This window comes from Camelus dromedarius, chromosome 2 (assembly GCF_036321535.1).
Source record: "Camelus dromedarius isolate mCamDro1 chromosome 2, mCamDro1.pat, whole genome shotgun sequence".
In the NCBI taxonomy this organism is placed as follows: domain Eukaryota; kingdom Metazoa; phylum Chordata; class Mammalia; order Artiodactyla; family Camelidae; genus Camelus; species Camelus dromedarius.
This window is the reverse complement of record NC_087437.1, coordinates 86,282,889-86,303,233: the sequence shown is the minus strand read 5'-3', so window position 1 is coordinate 86,303,233 and position 20,345 is coordinate 86,282,889. Positions and strand designations below refer to the sequence as shown.

General features: G+C 33.3%; 2 protein-coding genes across 5 annotated transcripts in view; one reads left to right on the top strand and one right to left on the bottom strand.

The window, feature by feature from the left end:
- The window catches only part of ARL13B (ADP ribosylation factor like GTPase 13B), a 62,170-nt gene that overhangs the window by 29,022 nt on the left and 12,803 nt on the right, over window positions 1-20,345 (top strand). For all 3 annotated transcript variants that reach the window (XM_031457449.2, XM_010978513.3, XM_064496273.1), the window contains exons 4-6: window positions 16,664-16,769; window positions 17,317-17,519; window positions 20,092-20,206. In XM_031457449.2, the coding sequence (XP_031313309.1) occupies window positions 16,664-16,769; window positions 17,317-17,519; window positions 20,092-20,206 (424 nt within the window). The remainder of the gene's footprint in view (window positions 1-16,663; window positions 16,770-17,316; window positions 17,520-20,091; window positions 20,207-20,345) is intronic.
- STX19 (syntaxin 19) lies at window positions 441-12,637 on the bottom strand. 2 transcript variants are annotated; one of them, XM_010978512.3, is made up of 2 exons: window positions 12,557-12,637; window positions 441-1,366 (listed from the first exon to the last, which is right to left on the bottom strand). In XM_010978512.3, exon 2 carries the CDS (start codon window positions 1,351-1,353, stop codon window positions 469-471), a length of 885 nt encoding a protein of 294 aa, XP_010976814.1. In that variant the 5' UTR covers window positions 1,354-1,366; window positions 12,557-12,637; the 3' UTR covers window positions 441-468. The 2 variants fall into 2 exon arrangements, with proteins under 2 accessions (XP_010976814.1, XP_010976812.1); XM_010978510.3 differs by lacking the exon at window positions 12,557-12,637 and adding an exon at window positions 12,327-12,550.

Genomic DNA, 20,345 nt, shown 5'->3' with positions numbered 1-20,345 from the left:
CATAAAAAATTTGATATAGCTTCTAGTTTGATTTTGCTTTAATATAGCACCCTTTGATGCCTTGTTTTATACAATTCTTAACTACCAAAATACTCTTAAGTGAGCCAAAAGGATGGTTTAAGTAGTTGTCATTTAGTGACATTCATCTTGTTAATGCTTTGGAAGTTACAAAAATATGTAATAGAGCTTGATACCTGTCTAGAAACTAAAGATCATTCATCTCATTTTCAATAGTTAACCCATGAATTTAAGCTAATACAGTATTTTTAGTGTAATCAATGAAGACTTGTTTTATGTTACTAGCTTAGAAGTTTCTGTAATTAGAGTGGGAAAGGGCAAAAGGGAAAATTATAATTGACAGTGATGAAAGTATGTGAATGGCTCTATGAAATGAAGAAAAACGATACAAGACACTAAAATATGGCACATCTTTTACTCTAAAATTGGAAAAATTTCTAAATAGCTTCTTTATTTTAAGCCACAGCATGGACAACACCAACAACACAATACCCTGCAAGGATTTCTTTTTTTGTATTTTACAGCTAGTCCAAATTTTTCTTTGGTAGTATTAACATATTCTTTCGTGCCGTTCACTATCATTTCAATATTGTTGATGCTTTCTCCCTGTTCCTCTACTAGAAGAGATATCTGAATGAAAAGGTCTCTTAAATCCTTTATTTGGTTCTCCAAATTAACAAGTTCTTTGTGTCTCTGTTCTATTTCTGAGAGTTGTGCTTTAGTGATACTGATTTCTGTAAGTAAACTTTCATTAAAAACTTCCCATTTTCCTTGATGGAGCATATCATTTACTTCTCCTTCAGGCACTTCTTTCCCAGCAACTTCCAGCTGACGGAAAATAAATGTCCTGCACTTCTCTTGCTTTGCTGCTATTGTGTCATTGTATATGAACATGATTTGCTGAAAATGGCGGAACATTGCAGCATGCTGAGATTTAAGTATCCTTGTGACCACTGAGGATGGACCATTTTCATCCTCTGACTTTTTAACTTCTTTTACTAAATTATCCAAACCTCTATTAATGTGTTCTGCTTGGATTTTTATCTCTTTTGTAATGCTAGACTCTCTCTTAAGTAGACTAAACCTTCTCATTGAAGCCAACAGACTTTTCTGTTGCTGCCCAAAGTTTTGAATATCATTTGTCAAATTGTTAATACTCTCCTGTAGTTTTTGGATCTCATGTAGGTGTCTCTCAGTTACAGGCTCTCTTTCATAAATAACAGCTTGCTGCAGAAACATCCCCTGTTCCTCTGCTTCTGTAGTTGACACATCCTTGTCTCTAGAGAGCTCAATTTCCTTTGTTCGTTGCTTTAGTTCTTGAAGTCGGTCTTTCATCTTTTCTTTCCTCCTAAGAAGCAAAAATGATTTTGTTGAACAAAGAAAAGTTTGGTATTTTCCCCTAGTAACAATTGGCTTCACATGGCTATGTCTATGTCTCAGAAAAAAATCCTCCTAGTTTTCTGAAAAGGTGTTAAAAAATTAGAAAAATTAATAAGAATTTCCTCATAACGATCACTGAAATGGGAAAAGTAATGTAAAATATTTTGTAATTTACTTTGCATAATACGGGGCTTCTGTGAGTCCCATTCAGGTGAGTAAAGTAGCTGAGTAAGCAGTGACAGAGGTGTAATTGCCCCAAAATAAGTTCTTCAGTGTCATAATACTGCTACATAATAGATTTTTCTTGATATAGGAATATATATCTTAAAGTAGAAGATTTCATCATATCTTTTTAGGATTAAAAGGCCAGTCCAAATGTGTCCCAGTTAATTTGGTCTATATAATGTTAAAAACATACTCATTTTGCTAAATATGCGTAATTCAGTAAAAACCAGTATAGTAACGGGGAGGATTCCATATGAGAGCTTTAAGCAATATAGATAAGGTTGAATTTATCTTAAAATTTCTCAGGCTTCCAAATTAATTACACATTATTTGACATAGCTTTTGTTGTCTTACCCATTGCATACATGTAGAAACATATTCTTGGTTTGATTATGCTGATTTCTCAATCTTAACATTCCTTTGCAAAGCTATCCAGACTGCCTTAGAGAAAAATTTGTATCAATTCATAGTAAGTGATACTTTTACAAACAAGAGAATGTATTTATATAAAATCTTATTTTGGGGTCACTGATAATATTGACACTTATATCCTATGTTGGTAGTTATTCATGGATTCAAACTGATGTGCATAATTTGTACATAGTGATATACATATACATATATAATGATATGCATATATATATTATATATATATATATATATATATAAAATGAAGTGAACAAAAAAACCAAAAAGCAACCCTTGTTAATAAAATACTTTACCTTCACAGCTCATCTTGACTTTAGAAAAAGGCATTTATAATGCCTTTCATGATATTTTTGTGGATAAGAAGAAGCTGTTAGGGAGTTACAAGTAACTCACTGAATCACATGTAATCTCAGTATCAACTAGAGAATAGAGTCTCTAACGTTAGGCTGTTATGCTGTGGGGCTCGCTGTTGATGTGTTTATGCAAATATTTTTATCAGTGATTTGGATGTCATAGAAGGCATACTTATCAGACATGTTGATGGCACGGAATTTGGGTAGATCTTTAGTATGTTGAAGTACAGAGTTGGGATTCAAAGATTAAAATAGCATAGACCACTATGAAATAACATGAAATAAACATATGTTTAACTACATAGATGTGAAATATTGCACCTAGTTGTTTAGAAAACACCTTTACATCTATAAAATGGAAGGCCTTTGAGTTCATAGCAGTGCTTATGAAAACCACTGGAGCTTTTAGTTAGTTTTGAGTTTTCTATCAGAACTATCAGAATAGTTATTATACTTTCATACTTATTATGCTTTCATGAATAATAGTGTGTTGTCTAGATTGACTAAGAAAGATATTTGTTCCACTAACTCTATGCTAGTTAAAGCAAATGGGAGAGGGTCTTTGTTAAGTTCTGAGTATAGTTTGAGATGAAAATTCATAAATTGGAAATTTCCAAACTGTTATGGAAAGGATAAGACTGGAAGACCATAATGTATGGAGAATTGTCAAAAGAAATGGAAGTATTTGTTCTGGAAAAAGAAGTTGTAGGGAATATCTAAAACTGTTTTCTAAAATGTGTAGTTCTGTGTACATAAGAAGAATTAGACTTACCATGGCGTAACTCCAAAGGGCAGTGGGTGGAAATTATGTGGAGAGAGGTTTGTTTTAGTATAAAGAAGACTTCTCACACAAGGAGAGCTGTCTGAAGATGGAATGAACTGCTTTATGAGATAAAAACCTTGCCATCACCAGAGATGTTCAAGATTTTCTTGAATGTGACCAAGTCAGAGATGTTGTAGAAATGATGCCTGCATTACATAAAAAGTTAAACCAATGTCCTGATAATATTCCTTTTGTTTTAAATAACTAGCATTTTGTCAGATAAGTTTTAAAGCTGACTATATGCAAAGTTTCAAATTCAATAAAAGCTGTCCTTGAGTAATTACTATCTGAGAGGAGATGGACAATATACAATTAAACAGATAAATGAGGTAATTTTAGATCTTGATAGATCAATTAGGCAAGGCCTCTCTAAGGAGCTGTTTGAGCTCTAAGACCTAATTGTTGGGAAAGTAAAGAATGTGTCCAGAGTATTGGAGATTGGGTGCCAGGGCAGTAATTGGGACCGATATGTTTTAAGAGCAAAACAAATACCTGTGTAGATAGAAATGAATATAAACAGTAACATTGGAGGAATGAAGTCAGGATGGTAGGCAGGAGTCAGATCACAAAGGGCTTTGTGGGTCAAAGTAAGGAATTTAGATTTTATTCTAGATAGTGGATGACAAAGAATAAATAGGATGTTGACATAAGATTTACATTTTTAAAAGATCACTGTACGGTGAATGGTTTTCTGATGACATCCAGGAGAAACTTGGATGATGAAATTAGATGGAATAAATGGGAAACACTGGGGATGTATTTTGGAAGTAGAAGCAATAGGACTGGTGATTTTAACCCATCAGCAGCACTTAACCACCATTACTTCTTGAGAGGCTTTCAAGTGTTTCTCCTGGCTTTCCTGTTGCCTCTTTGGCTCTTCCTTCATCATTTTCTCTGCCCTGGTTTCTTCTCATCTTTCCTGCCTCTGAATACGGGAATGCTTCCACACACGGTCCTCTTTCTATCCACCGTTATTTTCTAGTCTCACGGCATTAAGATACAAAGTTGTATCTCAAGTCTAGACTGCTCTCATAACCCCTACCTACTCAACAGCTCCATTTGAATGTCTGTGTCTGAAATAAGCTCCTGATCTTCCAACTCCCAAACTGCTGCTCCATCTCAGTAAACTGCACCTCTTCCAATCTCTTCTAGTCTTCTTCCAAGTCACCAGACCAAAAACTTTGGAGTCATTCTTGACTATTCTGTTTTGCTTCCCCACCCCACTTCCACTTTATATTCAAACTAATAGCAAATCTTGTCAATCCCCTTTTCAGGGTACATCAGGAACCACCTTCCTGGGTCAAGTCACCATCATTTCTCACCTGCATTATGGCAGTAGTCTGCTACATGGTCTCCTTATTTCTTCTATTAGATCCCCTTCTCCTTTGCTGTTTTTGGTTTGTTTGTTTGTTTGTTTTTTGGTCTTGTCTTAACACAGAAACCAGAGTTAGAATGTAAGTCAGATCATGTCATTCCTGTGCCTAAAGCCCTCCTTTAGCGTGATCTCTCAGAGGACAAGCCAGAGCCTGCAAGGTCCTACGTGACTTCTCTACTCCTCCTTTTGCTTCTCTGACAGCACCTCCTACAACTCCTCACTCTTCCTCTGCTTCAGCCACACTGTGCTCCTTGCTGTTCTCACACAAACCAGGCAGAATTCTGCCTCAGGACATTGGTACTTGCTGTTTCCTCTGGAATGCTCTTCCCCATGTAGTGCTGTTTTATTCCACGAACTCCTTTACATTTTACTAAATGGCACTCTCAGTAACCACCCTTTCCAGCCTTTTTTTCCTAGCACTTTTCACTGTATTTTACTTATTTATCTTCCTTTATTGTCTGCTATCTCCCCCAAATATAAGCTCCATGAAGGCAAGGATCTTTATTCATGCTGGTATTCCCAGCACCTTGTCAAGTCTCATATTTATTCAAGTTCTGATATTAAGCTCTTCGTACCTTATGTTTTCTTAAGTTCTTAATATGTACCAGGCACTGTTCTAGGTGTGTTTTATATTCTTTTAAGAACTCTGAATTAGTATTACCATGGTCTCTGTTTTACAGATAATGACATTAAGACCTGAGCTTAAGTAACTTAAACTAAGATGTCAGCTGGTGGTAGAGTTAGGATTCAAATTCAGGCAGTCTGGTTTGAAGGACTCACTCTGCTATGCTATAAAGCCTTTTTCAATGGCGTCAGATGCTCTATAAAGATCACCTCGGATAAGTTCTGAGAAGTGGCAGTTAGGTAAGTGGAGTGTTTGGGAAAGAAGCCAGGGGATAAGACCTTGAAATCTGTTTTTGATGAAAAAAGGCTTTAATTGCTATTAACAGTTTATTCAGAAACATTTGCTGTGTACCTGTTTTGCTGAGCATTTTAAGTCCTGATTGGAAACATTTAAGAGCAAGTTTTTGTCGTCTGTAATGGTCTTAATTTTCTGCTGTTTATTTTAGATTATTTAAATATTTAATTCAAATAACTCACAGTTCTTTATTTTACCACTAATTTGCTCTATTAAAAGTAAAAAAAAAAGTTTCAGTCTGTACAATTTATGCAAATAAAATATTCCTAAGAAGGGATTTCATTCCCTCTGTCTCCCCACCTTTCCGTTGTCTAATTCTACCTTACTTGCAAGGAATAAATTTTTCTACCGTGGGAATAAAACTGACCAAATATAGTGTTATACTGGGATCTGTGGGAAAAAATAATAAGTTATAATATTAAACCTGGAAAATTTGTGAAAGGAAGATGTGTCAAGGAAGAATTTAAGAAGGCAACAATATAGATAGGACTGTAGAATTTGGGTGTTAGGAAAAGATCAATGTAAAACACTTAGTTATTATTGACCTATATGTTAGGCATATCTTCTAGGAATCTAATTTTTGGCCTTTGCCCTTACAAGTAGTAATTAAGCAAAATAGAGAAAGTAAATATAATAGTATGTGAGCATATTATTTTTTAAGTCTTTTGTTAAAATGAAGGCAAAGTGATTTTAACTGAGAAAGATTTCAGTACTAGAGCAACCAATTAAATGTGCAGAAAGTTTGATATTCTCACTTTTTATATTTTTCCCACCTTTTAAACTATAGTAAACAAATTAATTTGTAAGTATATATACTTTCATCTATTATTTATAATTAATTACAGTAAATTGTAATTAACCTAATATCATTAATATAAAAATTCCAATTTTAAGTGATAAATTATAAAGACTTTTAGCTTTATAAACTAACTTAGGTTGGAATTTTTTCTGAGTTTCAGATATTCAGTTTATGAGAAGTTCTGCCTGGTCCCATTTTACCAGTCAAGATACACTTGATTATCCCACAGTAATACCTAGTCACCAAATCTTGGTGGATTACAACCACAAAGATATATTTCTCACTCAAATTTCGTGTCCATGTTGGATTAGAAGAGGCTTTGGTTCCCAATCTTGGTCACTAAGGCCCTAAGATCCACCTTTCTGAATGTGTAGGTTGTAGGGCAGTTGGAAGCACCATCTCCTAGACATTGAAATGCGCTAGCCCTGAAAAGATGCGTGTTGCTTTGTTCTGCAACTCCTCTACCAGCTGAGGGAAGGTGACCATGATGTGCTGTCCTCACCTGTTCTCCAAAGGAGAGGTGAACCTGGTTTCGTCCACATCCATTGAATATTGTAATTTTATTCTGAAAAGAATCCTTTGAAGTTAACTAATCAATTTCTCATTTTTCTTATGGGGAAATTGAAAATCGGAGAAATTAAATGTTTTACCTAGATCTTGTTAGTGGTAGTACTGGTATAACAATGCAAGGTTCCCAGCTGCTAGACCAGTGCTTTTTTCATTGTAAGATGTATAGTGTAAATTTCTTAGAATGTGTATGTTATGTAAAGCTGGGAGCATCTATGTGCCCTTATATTCAGTATTTTATAAATATTTGATGATTATGCTGGTGCAGATTTTTAAGGACACCTAAAAACATTGGGAAGTGATTGTAGAAGCTTTCTCATGTGACAACTTTGAGAAAGCAGAATTACCACCCATGATTTATTATCTGCCTCTAATAACTAAGACTAATCTTTCCACTGTAGAGGGAGGTAATTACTAAAGTCAGTTAGCTTAGTGATTTATCTTGAATAATTCCATACTGTTCTTTGTTTGATTTAGTGTTTATCACTTTCTTATCTATATGCTCTCTTTGGTATTACCATATTGATGCTGAAAATAAATTCCTCCACAAAGTGTTTAAAATGTCATGTTGCTTTTGATATAGCCGTAGCTTTTTCTTTTTCTTTTCTTGTTTTTCTTTTCTTTTTTCTTTTCTGTCTCTCTTTCTTATAAAAAGTATCAGGAATCAGATGGCAGATTTCTCAAGGAGAACAGAGGAAGTTAGAAGAAAACAAAGTAAAATTTTCAAAATTCTAAGGGAATACAATTTTACACAACTAAAAAGTGGCAGAGCCTACATTCAGATGTAAGTCTACTTGATTGCAGGTCTGTGGCTTTTCACTATGAAGATCACTTTCAACAAATGAAGTTGATCTGTTATCAATTATTGTATTATATTGTTAATATACTGTGTTTAAAAGAAAAAAGTTTTTGCGGGAGGTAATATACACAACATATCAGATCTAAAATAACTATAATAGCAGTTGTATTAGGATCTTTAATCAGGCCTAATTAAGCACTTTACAGTTTAGAAGAAGAAAAAGAATTAGTTCTGATCTCATATACCTGTATCACAGAAAATCTCTAAGAAATTTTGAATCCTATCCTTGGCATCATTGAGATTCTTGTATTTTCTTCTGCTGTACCTTATAGTCATAGGCTGAGATAAGACAGATAGGAAGCAAGGTATATTGCATTCCTATTTATGTACGTAGATTTCTATTTCCTGTTCTTGTACTAACCTGTTACTATGAATTCTTACAACTACAACGTGTATAGCAAATGTGATGTTTGTTGCACTAATTTTTTTTTAAGCTGACTTTTGTTTCTCATATGGAGAAAAGAAAAGTGTAACAGTACTGGAGGCTCAGATGAGAAATGGGGGGGTATCAAAACAAAACAAATTTTGATTTTTTTATTCATGAGAATTAAGTCTTATCTAATGCTAACAATTTTAAAATTTCACAGTTTTCAAGAACTCAGTGGCTCTAACTTTGTCTTTGGTTGCATGGCTTGAAACAAATCCTATAACAACCGCCTCTAAAATTTTTATGGCTAGGTAGATCTTTCTCTTTTTCATTTTAATTAGAAATAAATGATCAGTGCCATCAAAAGCCTTTTTCTGAAGCATCATAGTATAAATTTTTTTTAAGAAACAGAATATTTCAAATTTATATTGTAGCACAGTATACTTCTGCGAGTGCTTTTGAGAAGGTAACTTACTGTCAGTGATTTTGGAAATGAAGATGTTTAACTCTGATCCTTATAAAGGTGGTCCTATCCTGGGTTTCTGTGTTCTTGGAAGAACAGTTTCCTGAAGGAGTACCACACTTTCACATTTGAATAAAAGGTACTTTAAGGAACACTTCAAAATATATTGATATGTACTTTATATTTATTAATCTTAATAATTTACTAGCAAAAAAATAAATAAATATTCTGAATCCTTTTTTTTCCCCTACAGATCTCTATATGTTAGTGATAGTAAAGGAAAACCAGTCAGATTTCCTTACAGTGCTATATATATCATGGCATGCATATTATAGTAAATGATGTTTATATAAAATCAACTGTAAGTGGGGAGGGTATTGCTCAGTGGTAGAATGTGTGCTTAGCATGCATGAGGTCCTGGTTCATCCCAGTACCTCCATTAAATAAATAAATGAATGAATGCATGCCTAGTTACCTCCCACCAAAAAATAAAAAAAAAAATTTTTTTAACTTTAAAATACTAAGATTGACTGTAAAGTTTATACTATGTTCATCTTGGTGTATGGATTCTTTGTCTTCATTTATTTCTTTTGAACATTTAAAATATATTTATGTTCAAGATCCTTTTACATTATTAGGTAATTTCTGATTTCTTAGAAATAAATTCCTTTGTTTATTGTAGCTACCAGTTGTTTTCCTTGGTGGTGGGCAAGTGTGTTTAGTGAACTCTTCAGTTTGTCTTCAGTGAGTGTCCTGGTTACGGATAAGTTCTTAACCCTGTTTTTGCGGTTGTCACTACTAGGGCCCCATGGAGCTTGCCCATCACAGCTCAGGTAGTATAAATACAGTTGTCCCTCCATGTCTGTGAGGAATCGGTTCCGCCCCCCCCCCCATACCAAAATCTACAGATGCTTAGGTCCCTTATATAAAATGGTGCAATATTTGCATGTAACTTATATACATCCTCCTGTATACTTTTACTTTAAAAGTGTACTTTAAATCATCTCTAGATTACTTACAATACCTAATACAGTGCTATATGAATGGCTGTAAATAAAATGTGAATGATATGTAAATAGCTGCTGATGCGTGACAATTTCAAGTTTGCATTTTGCAACTTCCTGGATTTTTTCCTGAATATTTTTCTTCTAAGTGTGGTTGAATCCATGGATATGGAACCGTCAGATACAGATACTCTATGGGCCTAATCGTTCTCTAGTGATTTCTGTAGCCCAAGTAGTATATGTACATATGGGCCTGATTTTTCTGTAGTGATTTTGTAGCCTGAGGAAATAGCCTCACTTCTTGCTGTACTCCTGGACAAGTTAGCAGAGATTTTCCTGTTTCTGTATACAGGTAGTGCTCTGTATTTCTGGTTCACTACTTCATTTAGGAAACCCAATTTTAGTTCCTGATTATAAACAAACTCTAAACTCCAGCCTCTAAGACAGAGTATTTGCTTCTAGCAGCCCATGGAGTTAACTGTAATTCCTACTCTCCATTTTGGCTATGAGTGCGTTCCCTCTTCATTTCTGGCACCTGAAAATTTTTCTTATGTCAAGTGTAATGATACAGTTTTAAAATTTATCTTTTTTTTTCCCTTAAGATTATATCAAACACTTCTATATTTATAGCAAGAGGGAGAAATTTCTGTATTTTTGTATCTTCACTGAAAGTCATAGGTGATTATCTTTACAGAGTTAACATAATTCAGAATGTTCCCCAAGTCCTTATACTCATATGTGCAGAAGTTGACTTAATGTAGGTATTCAGGTACACTTACATGCTATACATAAATTACATTTTCCAGTAGTTACATACCCATAACTACATGTATAAATATTTTCAATTTAGTTGTTTAATCTTGTATCTTCATAAATTATAATACTACGTAAAGTGAGATATGTTAGCATATTAGAATTTAAAAGTTGGAAGGGACACAGTTCATAAAGGCATAGAGTATTAAGCTCATAGTTGTGAAATCATTTAATTGCTTAAGCTAAGTGAAATTGATGAAACTATTGTTTTATGCAATCTTTTCTGTATCTTAAATTTATTTTCTTATTATCAGAAAGGTTCTATCTAAATATGAGTCATCTTTCAGCATGTTTAACTTACTGCTTTGATATACAGTTTTGAATTCTACTGTCAATAACTGACTATATCTTTGAGCTTAAATGTGATATTTGCAAAAAGAAAGTTAGAACACTAATTTTTAAATATGGTAATCAAGTTTGACAGTTTGTTCTGGGAAATACAAAAGTAAACTTTTATGATTCAAATAAAAGGTTCTTCACTCTATGACAGACAGGGAACATTTCCAGAGACAGAAATACGAATAAAAATTATCTAGTACTTTAAGACATATGCCCTGGGATAGATACTTCATAGATTTATAGATTTTTTTTGAAGTAAGAAAATTCTTTTTATAGTTACCGTATTGCTTAAATATTTCAAAAAACGTAACCAGTTTTTATTTAACATAAAATGGAATATTCTTTGGCTTTTGTGTATGAAGGCAGCTTGCAACATGTCTCTAGCTCAAGGTAAAAGCACCTGTTATTGGAATATTTACCTTTGGCTACTTAAAAGAAAAAAAAAACTTAAAAAATTATTGCAAATTGTTTAATTTCTTTTGAAGTTTAAATTATCTTTTTTCTGTAATTGAGCCTTTCTGTGCTTTTTAAATTCTACTTTTTATTTAGTGTAAATAAGTTAATTGTTAACTTGTTTAATGTTAACAGTAGGACTGTTTTTGTTTAAATATTAAGACTCATGTAATTTTGAACTCTCACTTACCTGATTAAAGTAAGCTATATACACATTAAATGATTTTTATATTAAACTTCAAACTGCGTATCCACAAAAATAATGTGTTCTAGGTATTACATAGCCAACTTTCAAGTCCACCCTTAAAACATTTATTAATAGTAATTATTATTTTGATTTGAAATGGGTTATGTATTAAAATCTAACCAAACAGTTATAAAATGACTTTGAAGAAATATAAAAAATAAAACATGTTTTGGTTAAGCCTCTATGTACTGCTTAGTTTTGAAAGTATCAGACCTATATATATGTTGCATTTAAATGATGCTGACTTAAATTTTTTAAATTATCAAATCGAATATATTTATATTCGATTTGATAATTTAAGTACTTTCAGCACACTAGCTGAAACATTTAAAAATTTGAGTACTTTGATATTTTACAGTAGTCCTTTTACAATAAGATTATTTTTTAACTTCCTCCCATTGTAAAGATTCTGGGGAACAGCAATGAAGAAATTAATCAAAGGCTTCTAGAAAATTATCTTAAATTTTGAAAGGTTATATATATATATGTGTCAAATTGAGCATAAATTTCTTTTCAGAATTAAATGTTAAAGTGTTCTCTAAAGCAAGCACAGTATGACCAGTTTATATAATCTGTTTATAAAAGAAAGAATTTAAAGTTAGTTTTTATAGGATCTGACTTTCTAGCATTTCCAAAATGAGAAGTTATTTTTTTAAGGAACTTAAAAGAAAAAGTTGATTTTTATTTTAGTGGTCTATCTCTAGGAACTCTAAAGCCAAGTCTCATTAAGCACGTCTGTAATAGTATATATATGAGCAGTTCAGCTGCTTGTAGCCTGATCCAAATCTGAGCAAAACAAGTAACTTTAATTATCTGTTGAGCTCTTTTTAAATGTCACAGATTTCAGTCTCTGCATGGCTTATATTGAAAAGGACAAAAAAGACTGGTTTTACCTTTGTCTTGTTCCTTTTGTTTCTTTTCCACCTGCGCAGTTGGAGTCCTGAGTATCATTCGTAATGTTTTATTCAAATTATTTAAGTCTGTGTCTTTTAGTTCACAGACTAATTTCTGTATGGTTTTCATTTAGTTAATTTAATTGAAAGCCACATAATGAAGTCAAGTAAGTTAGAGATAAAGTTGTCTTTTTGCTGTTAATATCAAATGAGAAGAACAAATTGCTTACCTCACACCTGGAGAATCCGGTTCTGCCTGTTAGCAGCCTATTCTTTAGATTAAAGGAAGGTTGTTTTCTTTGGAGCTAGTTGGTAACAGGAAGTCTTTGTTTAACTGCCTACAATGGAATACTTGGGACAGGCTCTGTAATCCCAATCCTATATTATATATAAAATACATTACTCACAAAAGGGAGGTTTGTAATTAAACAAAGCTTACTTTGTATTCTTTAGGTATGAAAACTTGCTAAATGTATGGAATTTGGAATAAAAAGGAATGGAAAGAACCTTGGGTAAAGGTTTTTCATTCAATTTACTTTAAAATGATTGAATTCTGCCCTATTTTAGGGAATCCTCAGGGCTTAACTCATAAAATTACCGAATTGTAGAACTGCAACAGCCAGAAAAGAGCTCATGTCTTTAAACCTTCCACATTACCTTTATTTTTACTCTGCCTGCTAATTTTTATTTTAGAATAAGTTTCCTTCATAGTTTTCAAAATAAAAAAAACCAAAATTTTGCAGTACTACATGTTACACTGTTATATCAATACAAACAATTCAAAGTTAATTTTTACCAGAGTGAAATATTTGTAGTAAAAATCAGGAGTGAAATTCTCTCACATTATTAAGTTTTCTTACCATCCCTTTTTCTCTGGCTGAGTTCTTATGATTTGAGGGTGAGAGGAGGGACGTTGCTATAATATCTATGAAAATAACATTTATAGTTATTCTTTAGTTCAGCAGTCCCACCACCTGGAGTCTGTTCCCAGGATAAGAACACCTTCACACACTTATTCCTCACAGCACTCTTAGTAGAAGCAAAACATTGGAAACAACCCAGAAGTACTCCAGTGTAGTCCTTCAGTGGCTGAATAAATGATGAAACATCCATATAATGAGCATTTTGCTCTTTAATAAAGAATACAGTAGTAAAGAAGATTTCTTTATACATCTTCAGAGTAATTTTAGGATTTACTGTTAAAAAGCATGGCGATGCACAAGAGGGTGTATAGTGTGCTAGCTTTTGAGGAAGAAAGGGAGGGTAGAGATATACACACACAAACACCCCCAACCAGTCAATAGCAGTGAATGTCCGTGGTGCCCAAGTTGTGGCCTTTAAAATATCATTTCTCCCATATACATGTTTATATCATTAAAAAAAAAAAAAGAAAATACTGGGAGGATGAGTTAAAAACTAATGAAAATAGTTACCTATAGGAGAATAGAAAAAATAGAGGGAAAGAGAGATGGAAAATAGTTCTTTTTTTAATTTCATTTTGTTTTTATAGTTTGAATTTAGAACCATACAAGTGTTTAAAAATTAAATCTTAAAATATAAAATAAAACTAACTTTAAAAAACAAAAGCAGCTTGAAACAAATAAACCTAGCTATATATCTAGATGGTGTCATAACGACAGAGAAAAGAATTATTTCAGGTAATTTTAAGCCAGTATTTTGACCACATTCTCTTGTGGGATATAACTTTTAGACAAGAATAACCACAAAAAAGATCTTACTGTGCATTTAGTATTATTATTTTTAACAATAATGTTGGTTTTGTTATGTCGAAGCTCATATGTTGTGGGATGAGCAAATAGTTAATGTCAATGTCATTAGGAACTATAGTTTTCAGCATAAGGAAAAAAGATAAAAATTAGGGAGCTAAGTGAAGACTTGGTAATATTTGATTGAAAATGGAAAAATCAATGTAAGCTTATGATTTAATTTTTTCTTTCTTAAAAACTATATTTTTCAGCTTTGTCCACTGAAAGGGTTTAGAAGCAATGGCAAGTCAATAGCAGTAAATGTCCCCAGAGTGCGGTCTTTAAAATACCAGTTCCTACTGAAAGGAACCAGGGCTCCTTGGGGAAACAGGTGATTCCAGGTCTGAGCCATTGTTTCTTTCAAAAGAACAAAGAAGCTGTCAAAGACTATTGTACCAAAAGAACACAGGCATCAACACAAAAGAGACTCCCACTGACCAAAAATGCGTAACTTTGAGCCTCAAAAAGAACAGTAACTACAATAAATTGAAACACATCAAATATATTTTAAAAATCCATAAGTTCATAATGATGTCTTCCACAAACCAAAGAAAGCAACTTGATTCCCTTTGGAGGTTGATAGGACACCAGTTCATTATTATGAAGATTAGGAAATGAAGGCAAAGGACCAAATAATTATCTTGACTTTTCTCTGAGTTATATTTAAATGAGTCACCATGTAATTGATAAAAGCTTTTTAGCAAAAATCCAGCTAGTAAATGCAGAAGGAATAAACAACTAGATGAGTCATGGTCTTACAATCTCACATAAAAATGCATTTAAACAGAGGTCATCAATTGTTGCTAAAACCATTAGGTGAAAGGTTAATGGGGAACTTTATTTTGGACAAATCAGGCTGATTCCAGCCTGAATTCACTGATCCATTTAACCATCTCTGAAAGTGGTACAACCAGATGTTGTATTGCCTCCGAAGCACTAGTACCATCTATGAAATACACTTGCCGAGAGATTTCTGCTTGAAAGTCATCCAGCCTGTATGTTTAACTACTAGATGTAGGAAATACAGAGCATGTAATGTTAAATGACCTCATAAGGAAGATATCGGCCAAATCCTAAACTTGGGAAATTCTATAGAAAAATGACTTGCTTTGTTTTACAAATAGATGCCATGGGAGAAAAAGAAGTGGTGGCAGTGCTGCATGAGTTGGGGGGAGGGTGTTGGCCTTGAGGGTGATACTGATTAAAAAACACTTGAAAGAATAAATTGTAATATGTGTCTGGTTTGGATTTGAATTTGGACATAATACTTGTAAAAAGATGTTGAGAAGGATGAATTTTTTTTTCAGAACTTAGGTGTGATAGTAGCATTGTGATTTTTTTAAAATTTTGGGGTGAAGTGATATAACTGAGAGGGGAAGTGGAAGATATACAGATAATCAAGAATGGTATAATATTGAGGGAGAGAGATAAATTAGGACTTTGGGGTTAATAGATGCACTATATATAAAATATATAAACAGTAAGAACCCACTGTATAGCACAGGGAACATATTCAGTATCTTGTAATATATAATGGCAAAGGATCTGAAAAAAGGATAGATATATATGTATAACTAAATCACTTGACTGTATACCTGAAACATTGTAAGTCAACTGTATTTCAATTTTAAAAAAGTTTACACAAAATCAAACCAAAAAGAATGGTATAATATTGATAATTTTTAAAGATAAGTGATAAGAGTTCATTAGGTTTACATTAGGTTTATTATTCTGTGTATGTATTAAATAATTTATATTTGTTTGAAATATCTATCAAACCTTGACCAAGACAGTGTTTTACTCAACTTTTTGACCTCTGCCCTCTGATAGGCAAATAGTGGTATTTTGTGGTAATTCTTTTTTTTTTTTTAGAATTTGTTTTGTTTTTTGTTGTTCCCCAGTTTGTTCCTAGTTGAGTATAATGTTTTCTGTGCCCAGTGCCATGCCAAGTAAATTAGATAGAAGTAGCCTCACCTCTCCAGTAAGTTGAACATTTATGTGGACACATTCACACAGTGGAAATGCAGATGAGCTCAAATAATACAAGCTCAGGATAAATATTTGGGTATTTAAAACATGATAGTTTGTATTTTAAGAAGGAAAGGACATGAGATAACGGTCTTTACATCATGACGTTGTGTGTTTTAAGAAGATAAGGGAGCTCAGTGGAAGATTGCATGCTTAGGATGCACAAGGTCCTGGGTTCAATCCCCAGTACCTCTGTTTAAAAGAAGAAGAAGATAAGGATATAATTACTGGGAAAGTTGGAATTGATGGCTGAGTGCTGTGGAAACTAATCCACTTACTTTTCTATTTGTATCTTTTTGTTGGACTATTGATCTAGTGTTTATTTTCTTGACATGATTTCCCTTTTATAGGCCAATTCTTACGAACTTATTTTAGCAGTAATAAAGGAAAAATGATGAAATAGAGAGTACAGTACTCTCTAAAACCAGTGTGTTCTGTAATCATAAAGTTAGAACTTTGGAACAAGAAGAACCTGGTCAAAATATTTAAGTGGCTGTCTGATTATATATTTGCTATAAAACTACTTCACTTATGTCTCTCTAGGTTGGCAAATAAACAAGATAAGGAAGGGGCTTTAGGAGAAGCTGATGTGATTGAATGTCTATCTCTGGAAAAACTGGTCAATGAGCACAAGTGCCTATGTCAAATAGTAAGTTTTTGGTCTTTTGCCCTATGAATGATGTTAATTAATTATTAATGAGTTTTGAAAAATCATGTCAGGAGAGTTATTGTGCAATCTTAAGAAAGATGGACAGATTTAATCATTTATTCTGGTTTCAGAAACTGATCATTAGGCTGTAAATCCTAAAAGATGCTTACTGCCATGAATTCCCTCATGTGAGGAGTTAAAACATTCTGCTATTTTTAATAAGGAGGAGTATTTTTCTTCTGTAAGTTCAATTTTAATCTGTCAGTGAGTTTGTTTAAAATTTAACTGGCATCCTCAGCTTCTTGTGTCTTAATAGCTCTCATAGTTTATAGATATAATTCATAAAATATTTCAAATCCTATATGTATACTAATGTAGTGATCATTGCAAAGGTGTGTTTTGTAAGTTAAACAAGCAGGTGCTTCATATCATTAATTTAATGGCTTAATTTTGATTTGCTAGTAATTATACTTAATGGTTTATGAATAAATTTTTGTAGAGAACTTTTTGTTTTAATCCTTAAGTCAAATAAATTGCTATTTTTCAGGAACCTTGTTCAGCAGTCTTGGGATATGGAAAGAAAATTGACAAGTCCATTAAAAAGGGCCTTTATTGGCTGCTGCATATCATTGCAAGAGACTTTGATGCCTTAACTGAACGCATCCAAAGAGACACAACAGAACAACGAGCTCTTGAGGAACAAGAGAAACGAGAAAGGGCTGAACGAGTACGAAAATTACGGGAAGAAAGGTAAGTAGATTAATTTTGTAGCAGTGTGTATGAAAAGTAAAAAACACCACACTTTTATAAACAATTTCTTAGTTTTGCCTATTCAGGTTTGCCTCTTTTTGTATGAAGGAAGACACTAGGTGAATTTTTTGTTTCTGTAGACCTACACAAGTTTGGGTGATAGGGTTCTGATTTTCCTGGTGGTGTTGTAGTAGTTAAATTTATTCCTTAGATATTTATATTTCCCACAGTTTTAAGATTTTTCTCTTTTCTTATACATACCTTCAGTACAGTGGTTCTCAACCCACGGGATGATTTTGCTTCTCAGAGGACATTTGGCAATGTCTAGGAACATTTTTGCTTGTCACGGCTGTGGATAGGTGGAGTGCAGTTGGCATCTAGCGGGTAGAGGCCAGGGATGATGCTGAACATCCTGTGACGCACAGGACAGTCTCCCACAGCCAGGAATATGTCAGCAGGCTGAGAAACCCTTCATTAGTCTCAGCAAGAATACAAGGGAAGCTGTGAGTGGATCAACCAGATGAACCAAATCTGATCTTCAACACTAGTTTTGTCTGAAAGTAGACTAAGTTGCACTATCTAGGGTTATTAAAACACATTAAAAAATTTTTTTTAAACTATGTTGCCTGAAAGGAATTTTTAAAATATGTTTAGCAAACTCTAAGTTCAAAAATAAATTTACATAAATTCTACCACAGAATCATTTACAATAATCAATGCTGCAAGAAACTACTCAGATTTGATTAGAAGTTGAATTTAACACTTAATACCAAGATTTCTCTTCCACTGGATTGTTACATGGCAAAGGAGGAGAGAAGAAACATTTCTAAGTGAGCTCGTAGAAGATCCAAAGTTGTCTTCCATCCACCTAAGTGACGTTGGCCTTCCATGTGCTTCCGTAGTTACAGCCTGGGAGGCAAGAAACCACTTGGTACCCTGGTGATGCTGCTGTGAGGTGCTCCTTTACACTGTCAAGGAAATCCTCTGATTACTGATATCTTTCATTTAATTCAGAGATAGGACTTAAAGGAAATAAGTATTTGGAGAAAACTCTTCTGTCCTCAAGTGCTCAATATCATGAGCAGGTCAGTCATCTAGGTCACTCTTGATACCAATATGAGGTTCTATTCCTGTGAGAATCTTTGGTTTTCTATTCTAGAGTGTATATTTTCATGATATAAAGCTCAGTACACCCAATCATTCATGTAAGTATACCTTTTATGTATTTATAAAAATAAAATATATGGCCGTACTTTTCTGAAGACTCCTTTGCTTTTCCTCCACTTAACAAAACAAACAAAAAGATCAAAAAAATTAAGTTGGATAAAAGAAATCTAATTAGTCATTTTTTTCCCGGTTTTTACTTTTTCCATAAAGATATTCCAGATCATGTTACCGGCACGCTTTTCTGATACCTGTTCCCCTTTCCTCCTTTCTCCTAGGCATGCCACTTGTGGTCTGATATTCCTTTCCTTTTGAACAGAGACTCCATAATTAGAAGGAAATTGGCATTTAGACAGGTGTAATTAAAAAAAAAAACAAAACCTCTACATTGTTAAGTCCAATCCAATAGGTTCAGATATTTTTGAAAAAACAGTCAAACAAGCTGCTATTGGTTTCTGAAAATAGTATATCAGTATCAAATACCTGAAATTGGTTACTAATAAATGAATAACACTAATAACAATGACTGTCCTATGTGTATGTTTATTTACAGAATGCTTTCACATATACTTTATCTGAAATACCCTATGAAGTAGGTATTTTTATCCTCATTTATGGGAAAGCTGAGGCTTGAGGATCCAGATACATGTCCAAGGTCACAGGGGCAGTAAATTGCAGGTCTCTTAATCTTGGCTTCCTAGGTATCGAATGAAAGGATGTATCTTTCCATTGTAGAACTTAATTAATAAATGCCATAGTAATGAACATTGACATTGCTATACTACACTTACAGTCTAGTTGCAAATCTACAATAGTCATGTTTCTGTCTTCAGCTGCTTCTTTTAGTAACTTATTACCTTCATCTGTCAGGCAACATTAACTATAAATCACAGAGATGATAAAAAATATAGAAGTACTTATTTAATCTGATTGATAAAGGGGAACTTATTTTTATAGCCTTTTCTACTTTTGCAAAGAAGAGTTGTTGTCTAGTTCATATATGATATATATAACTTGACACAGCCCTTAAGAAGAGGATTTATTTATCTGGTTAACATCAGTGAAGAGGGCAACCAGCATTGGTTTGAGAGGGTAACTAATAAATTGATAAATATAAGCCCTTGTTACAAAGAAAAATAGTAATATGCACTGTTGACATTAAGAAATCAGTCATAACAAAAGTCATTTTTGTTAGCATTTCTTTTAAAGTTCAAATGATTAATCTTTACATGGAGATAGAAGCCTTTTACCTGAATAAGGATTTCTGAAAATCTCTCAGTAATTCAAAGCCATGTGTAGATGTTTAAATCACTGAATTTAATGGCCTTAAACCTATTGCAAAACTTGTTTAACATGGTTCATCATTTTCTCATAAGGAATTCCACTTTTTTTTTCCTCAAAAAAATAGAGAGCAAAGAGAGCGAGAGCAGGCCGAACTCGATGGCACCAGTGGTCTGGCTGAGTTGGACCCAGAACCGGTTACTGTTAATCCTTTCCAGCCAATAGCATCTGTAATCATTGAGGTACGGATGGTGGCAGATGTGATGTTTATATCTTAAATCTTATATCAAGTTGGAATTTGAGAAAGGAGGCAGGGAAATAGAAATATTTTCTAAAAGAAATTAAATGGGAGAGATGGGCTGAAGGTTTGCTGCTTTTTCT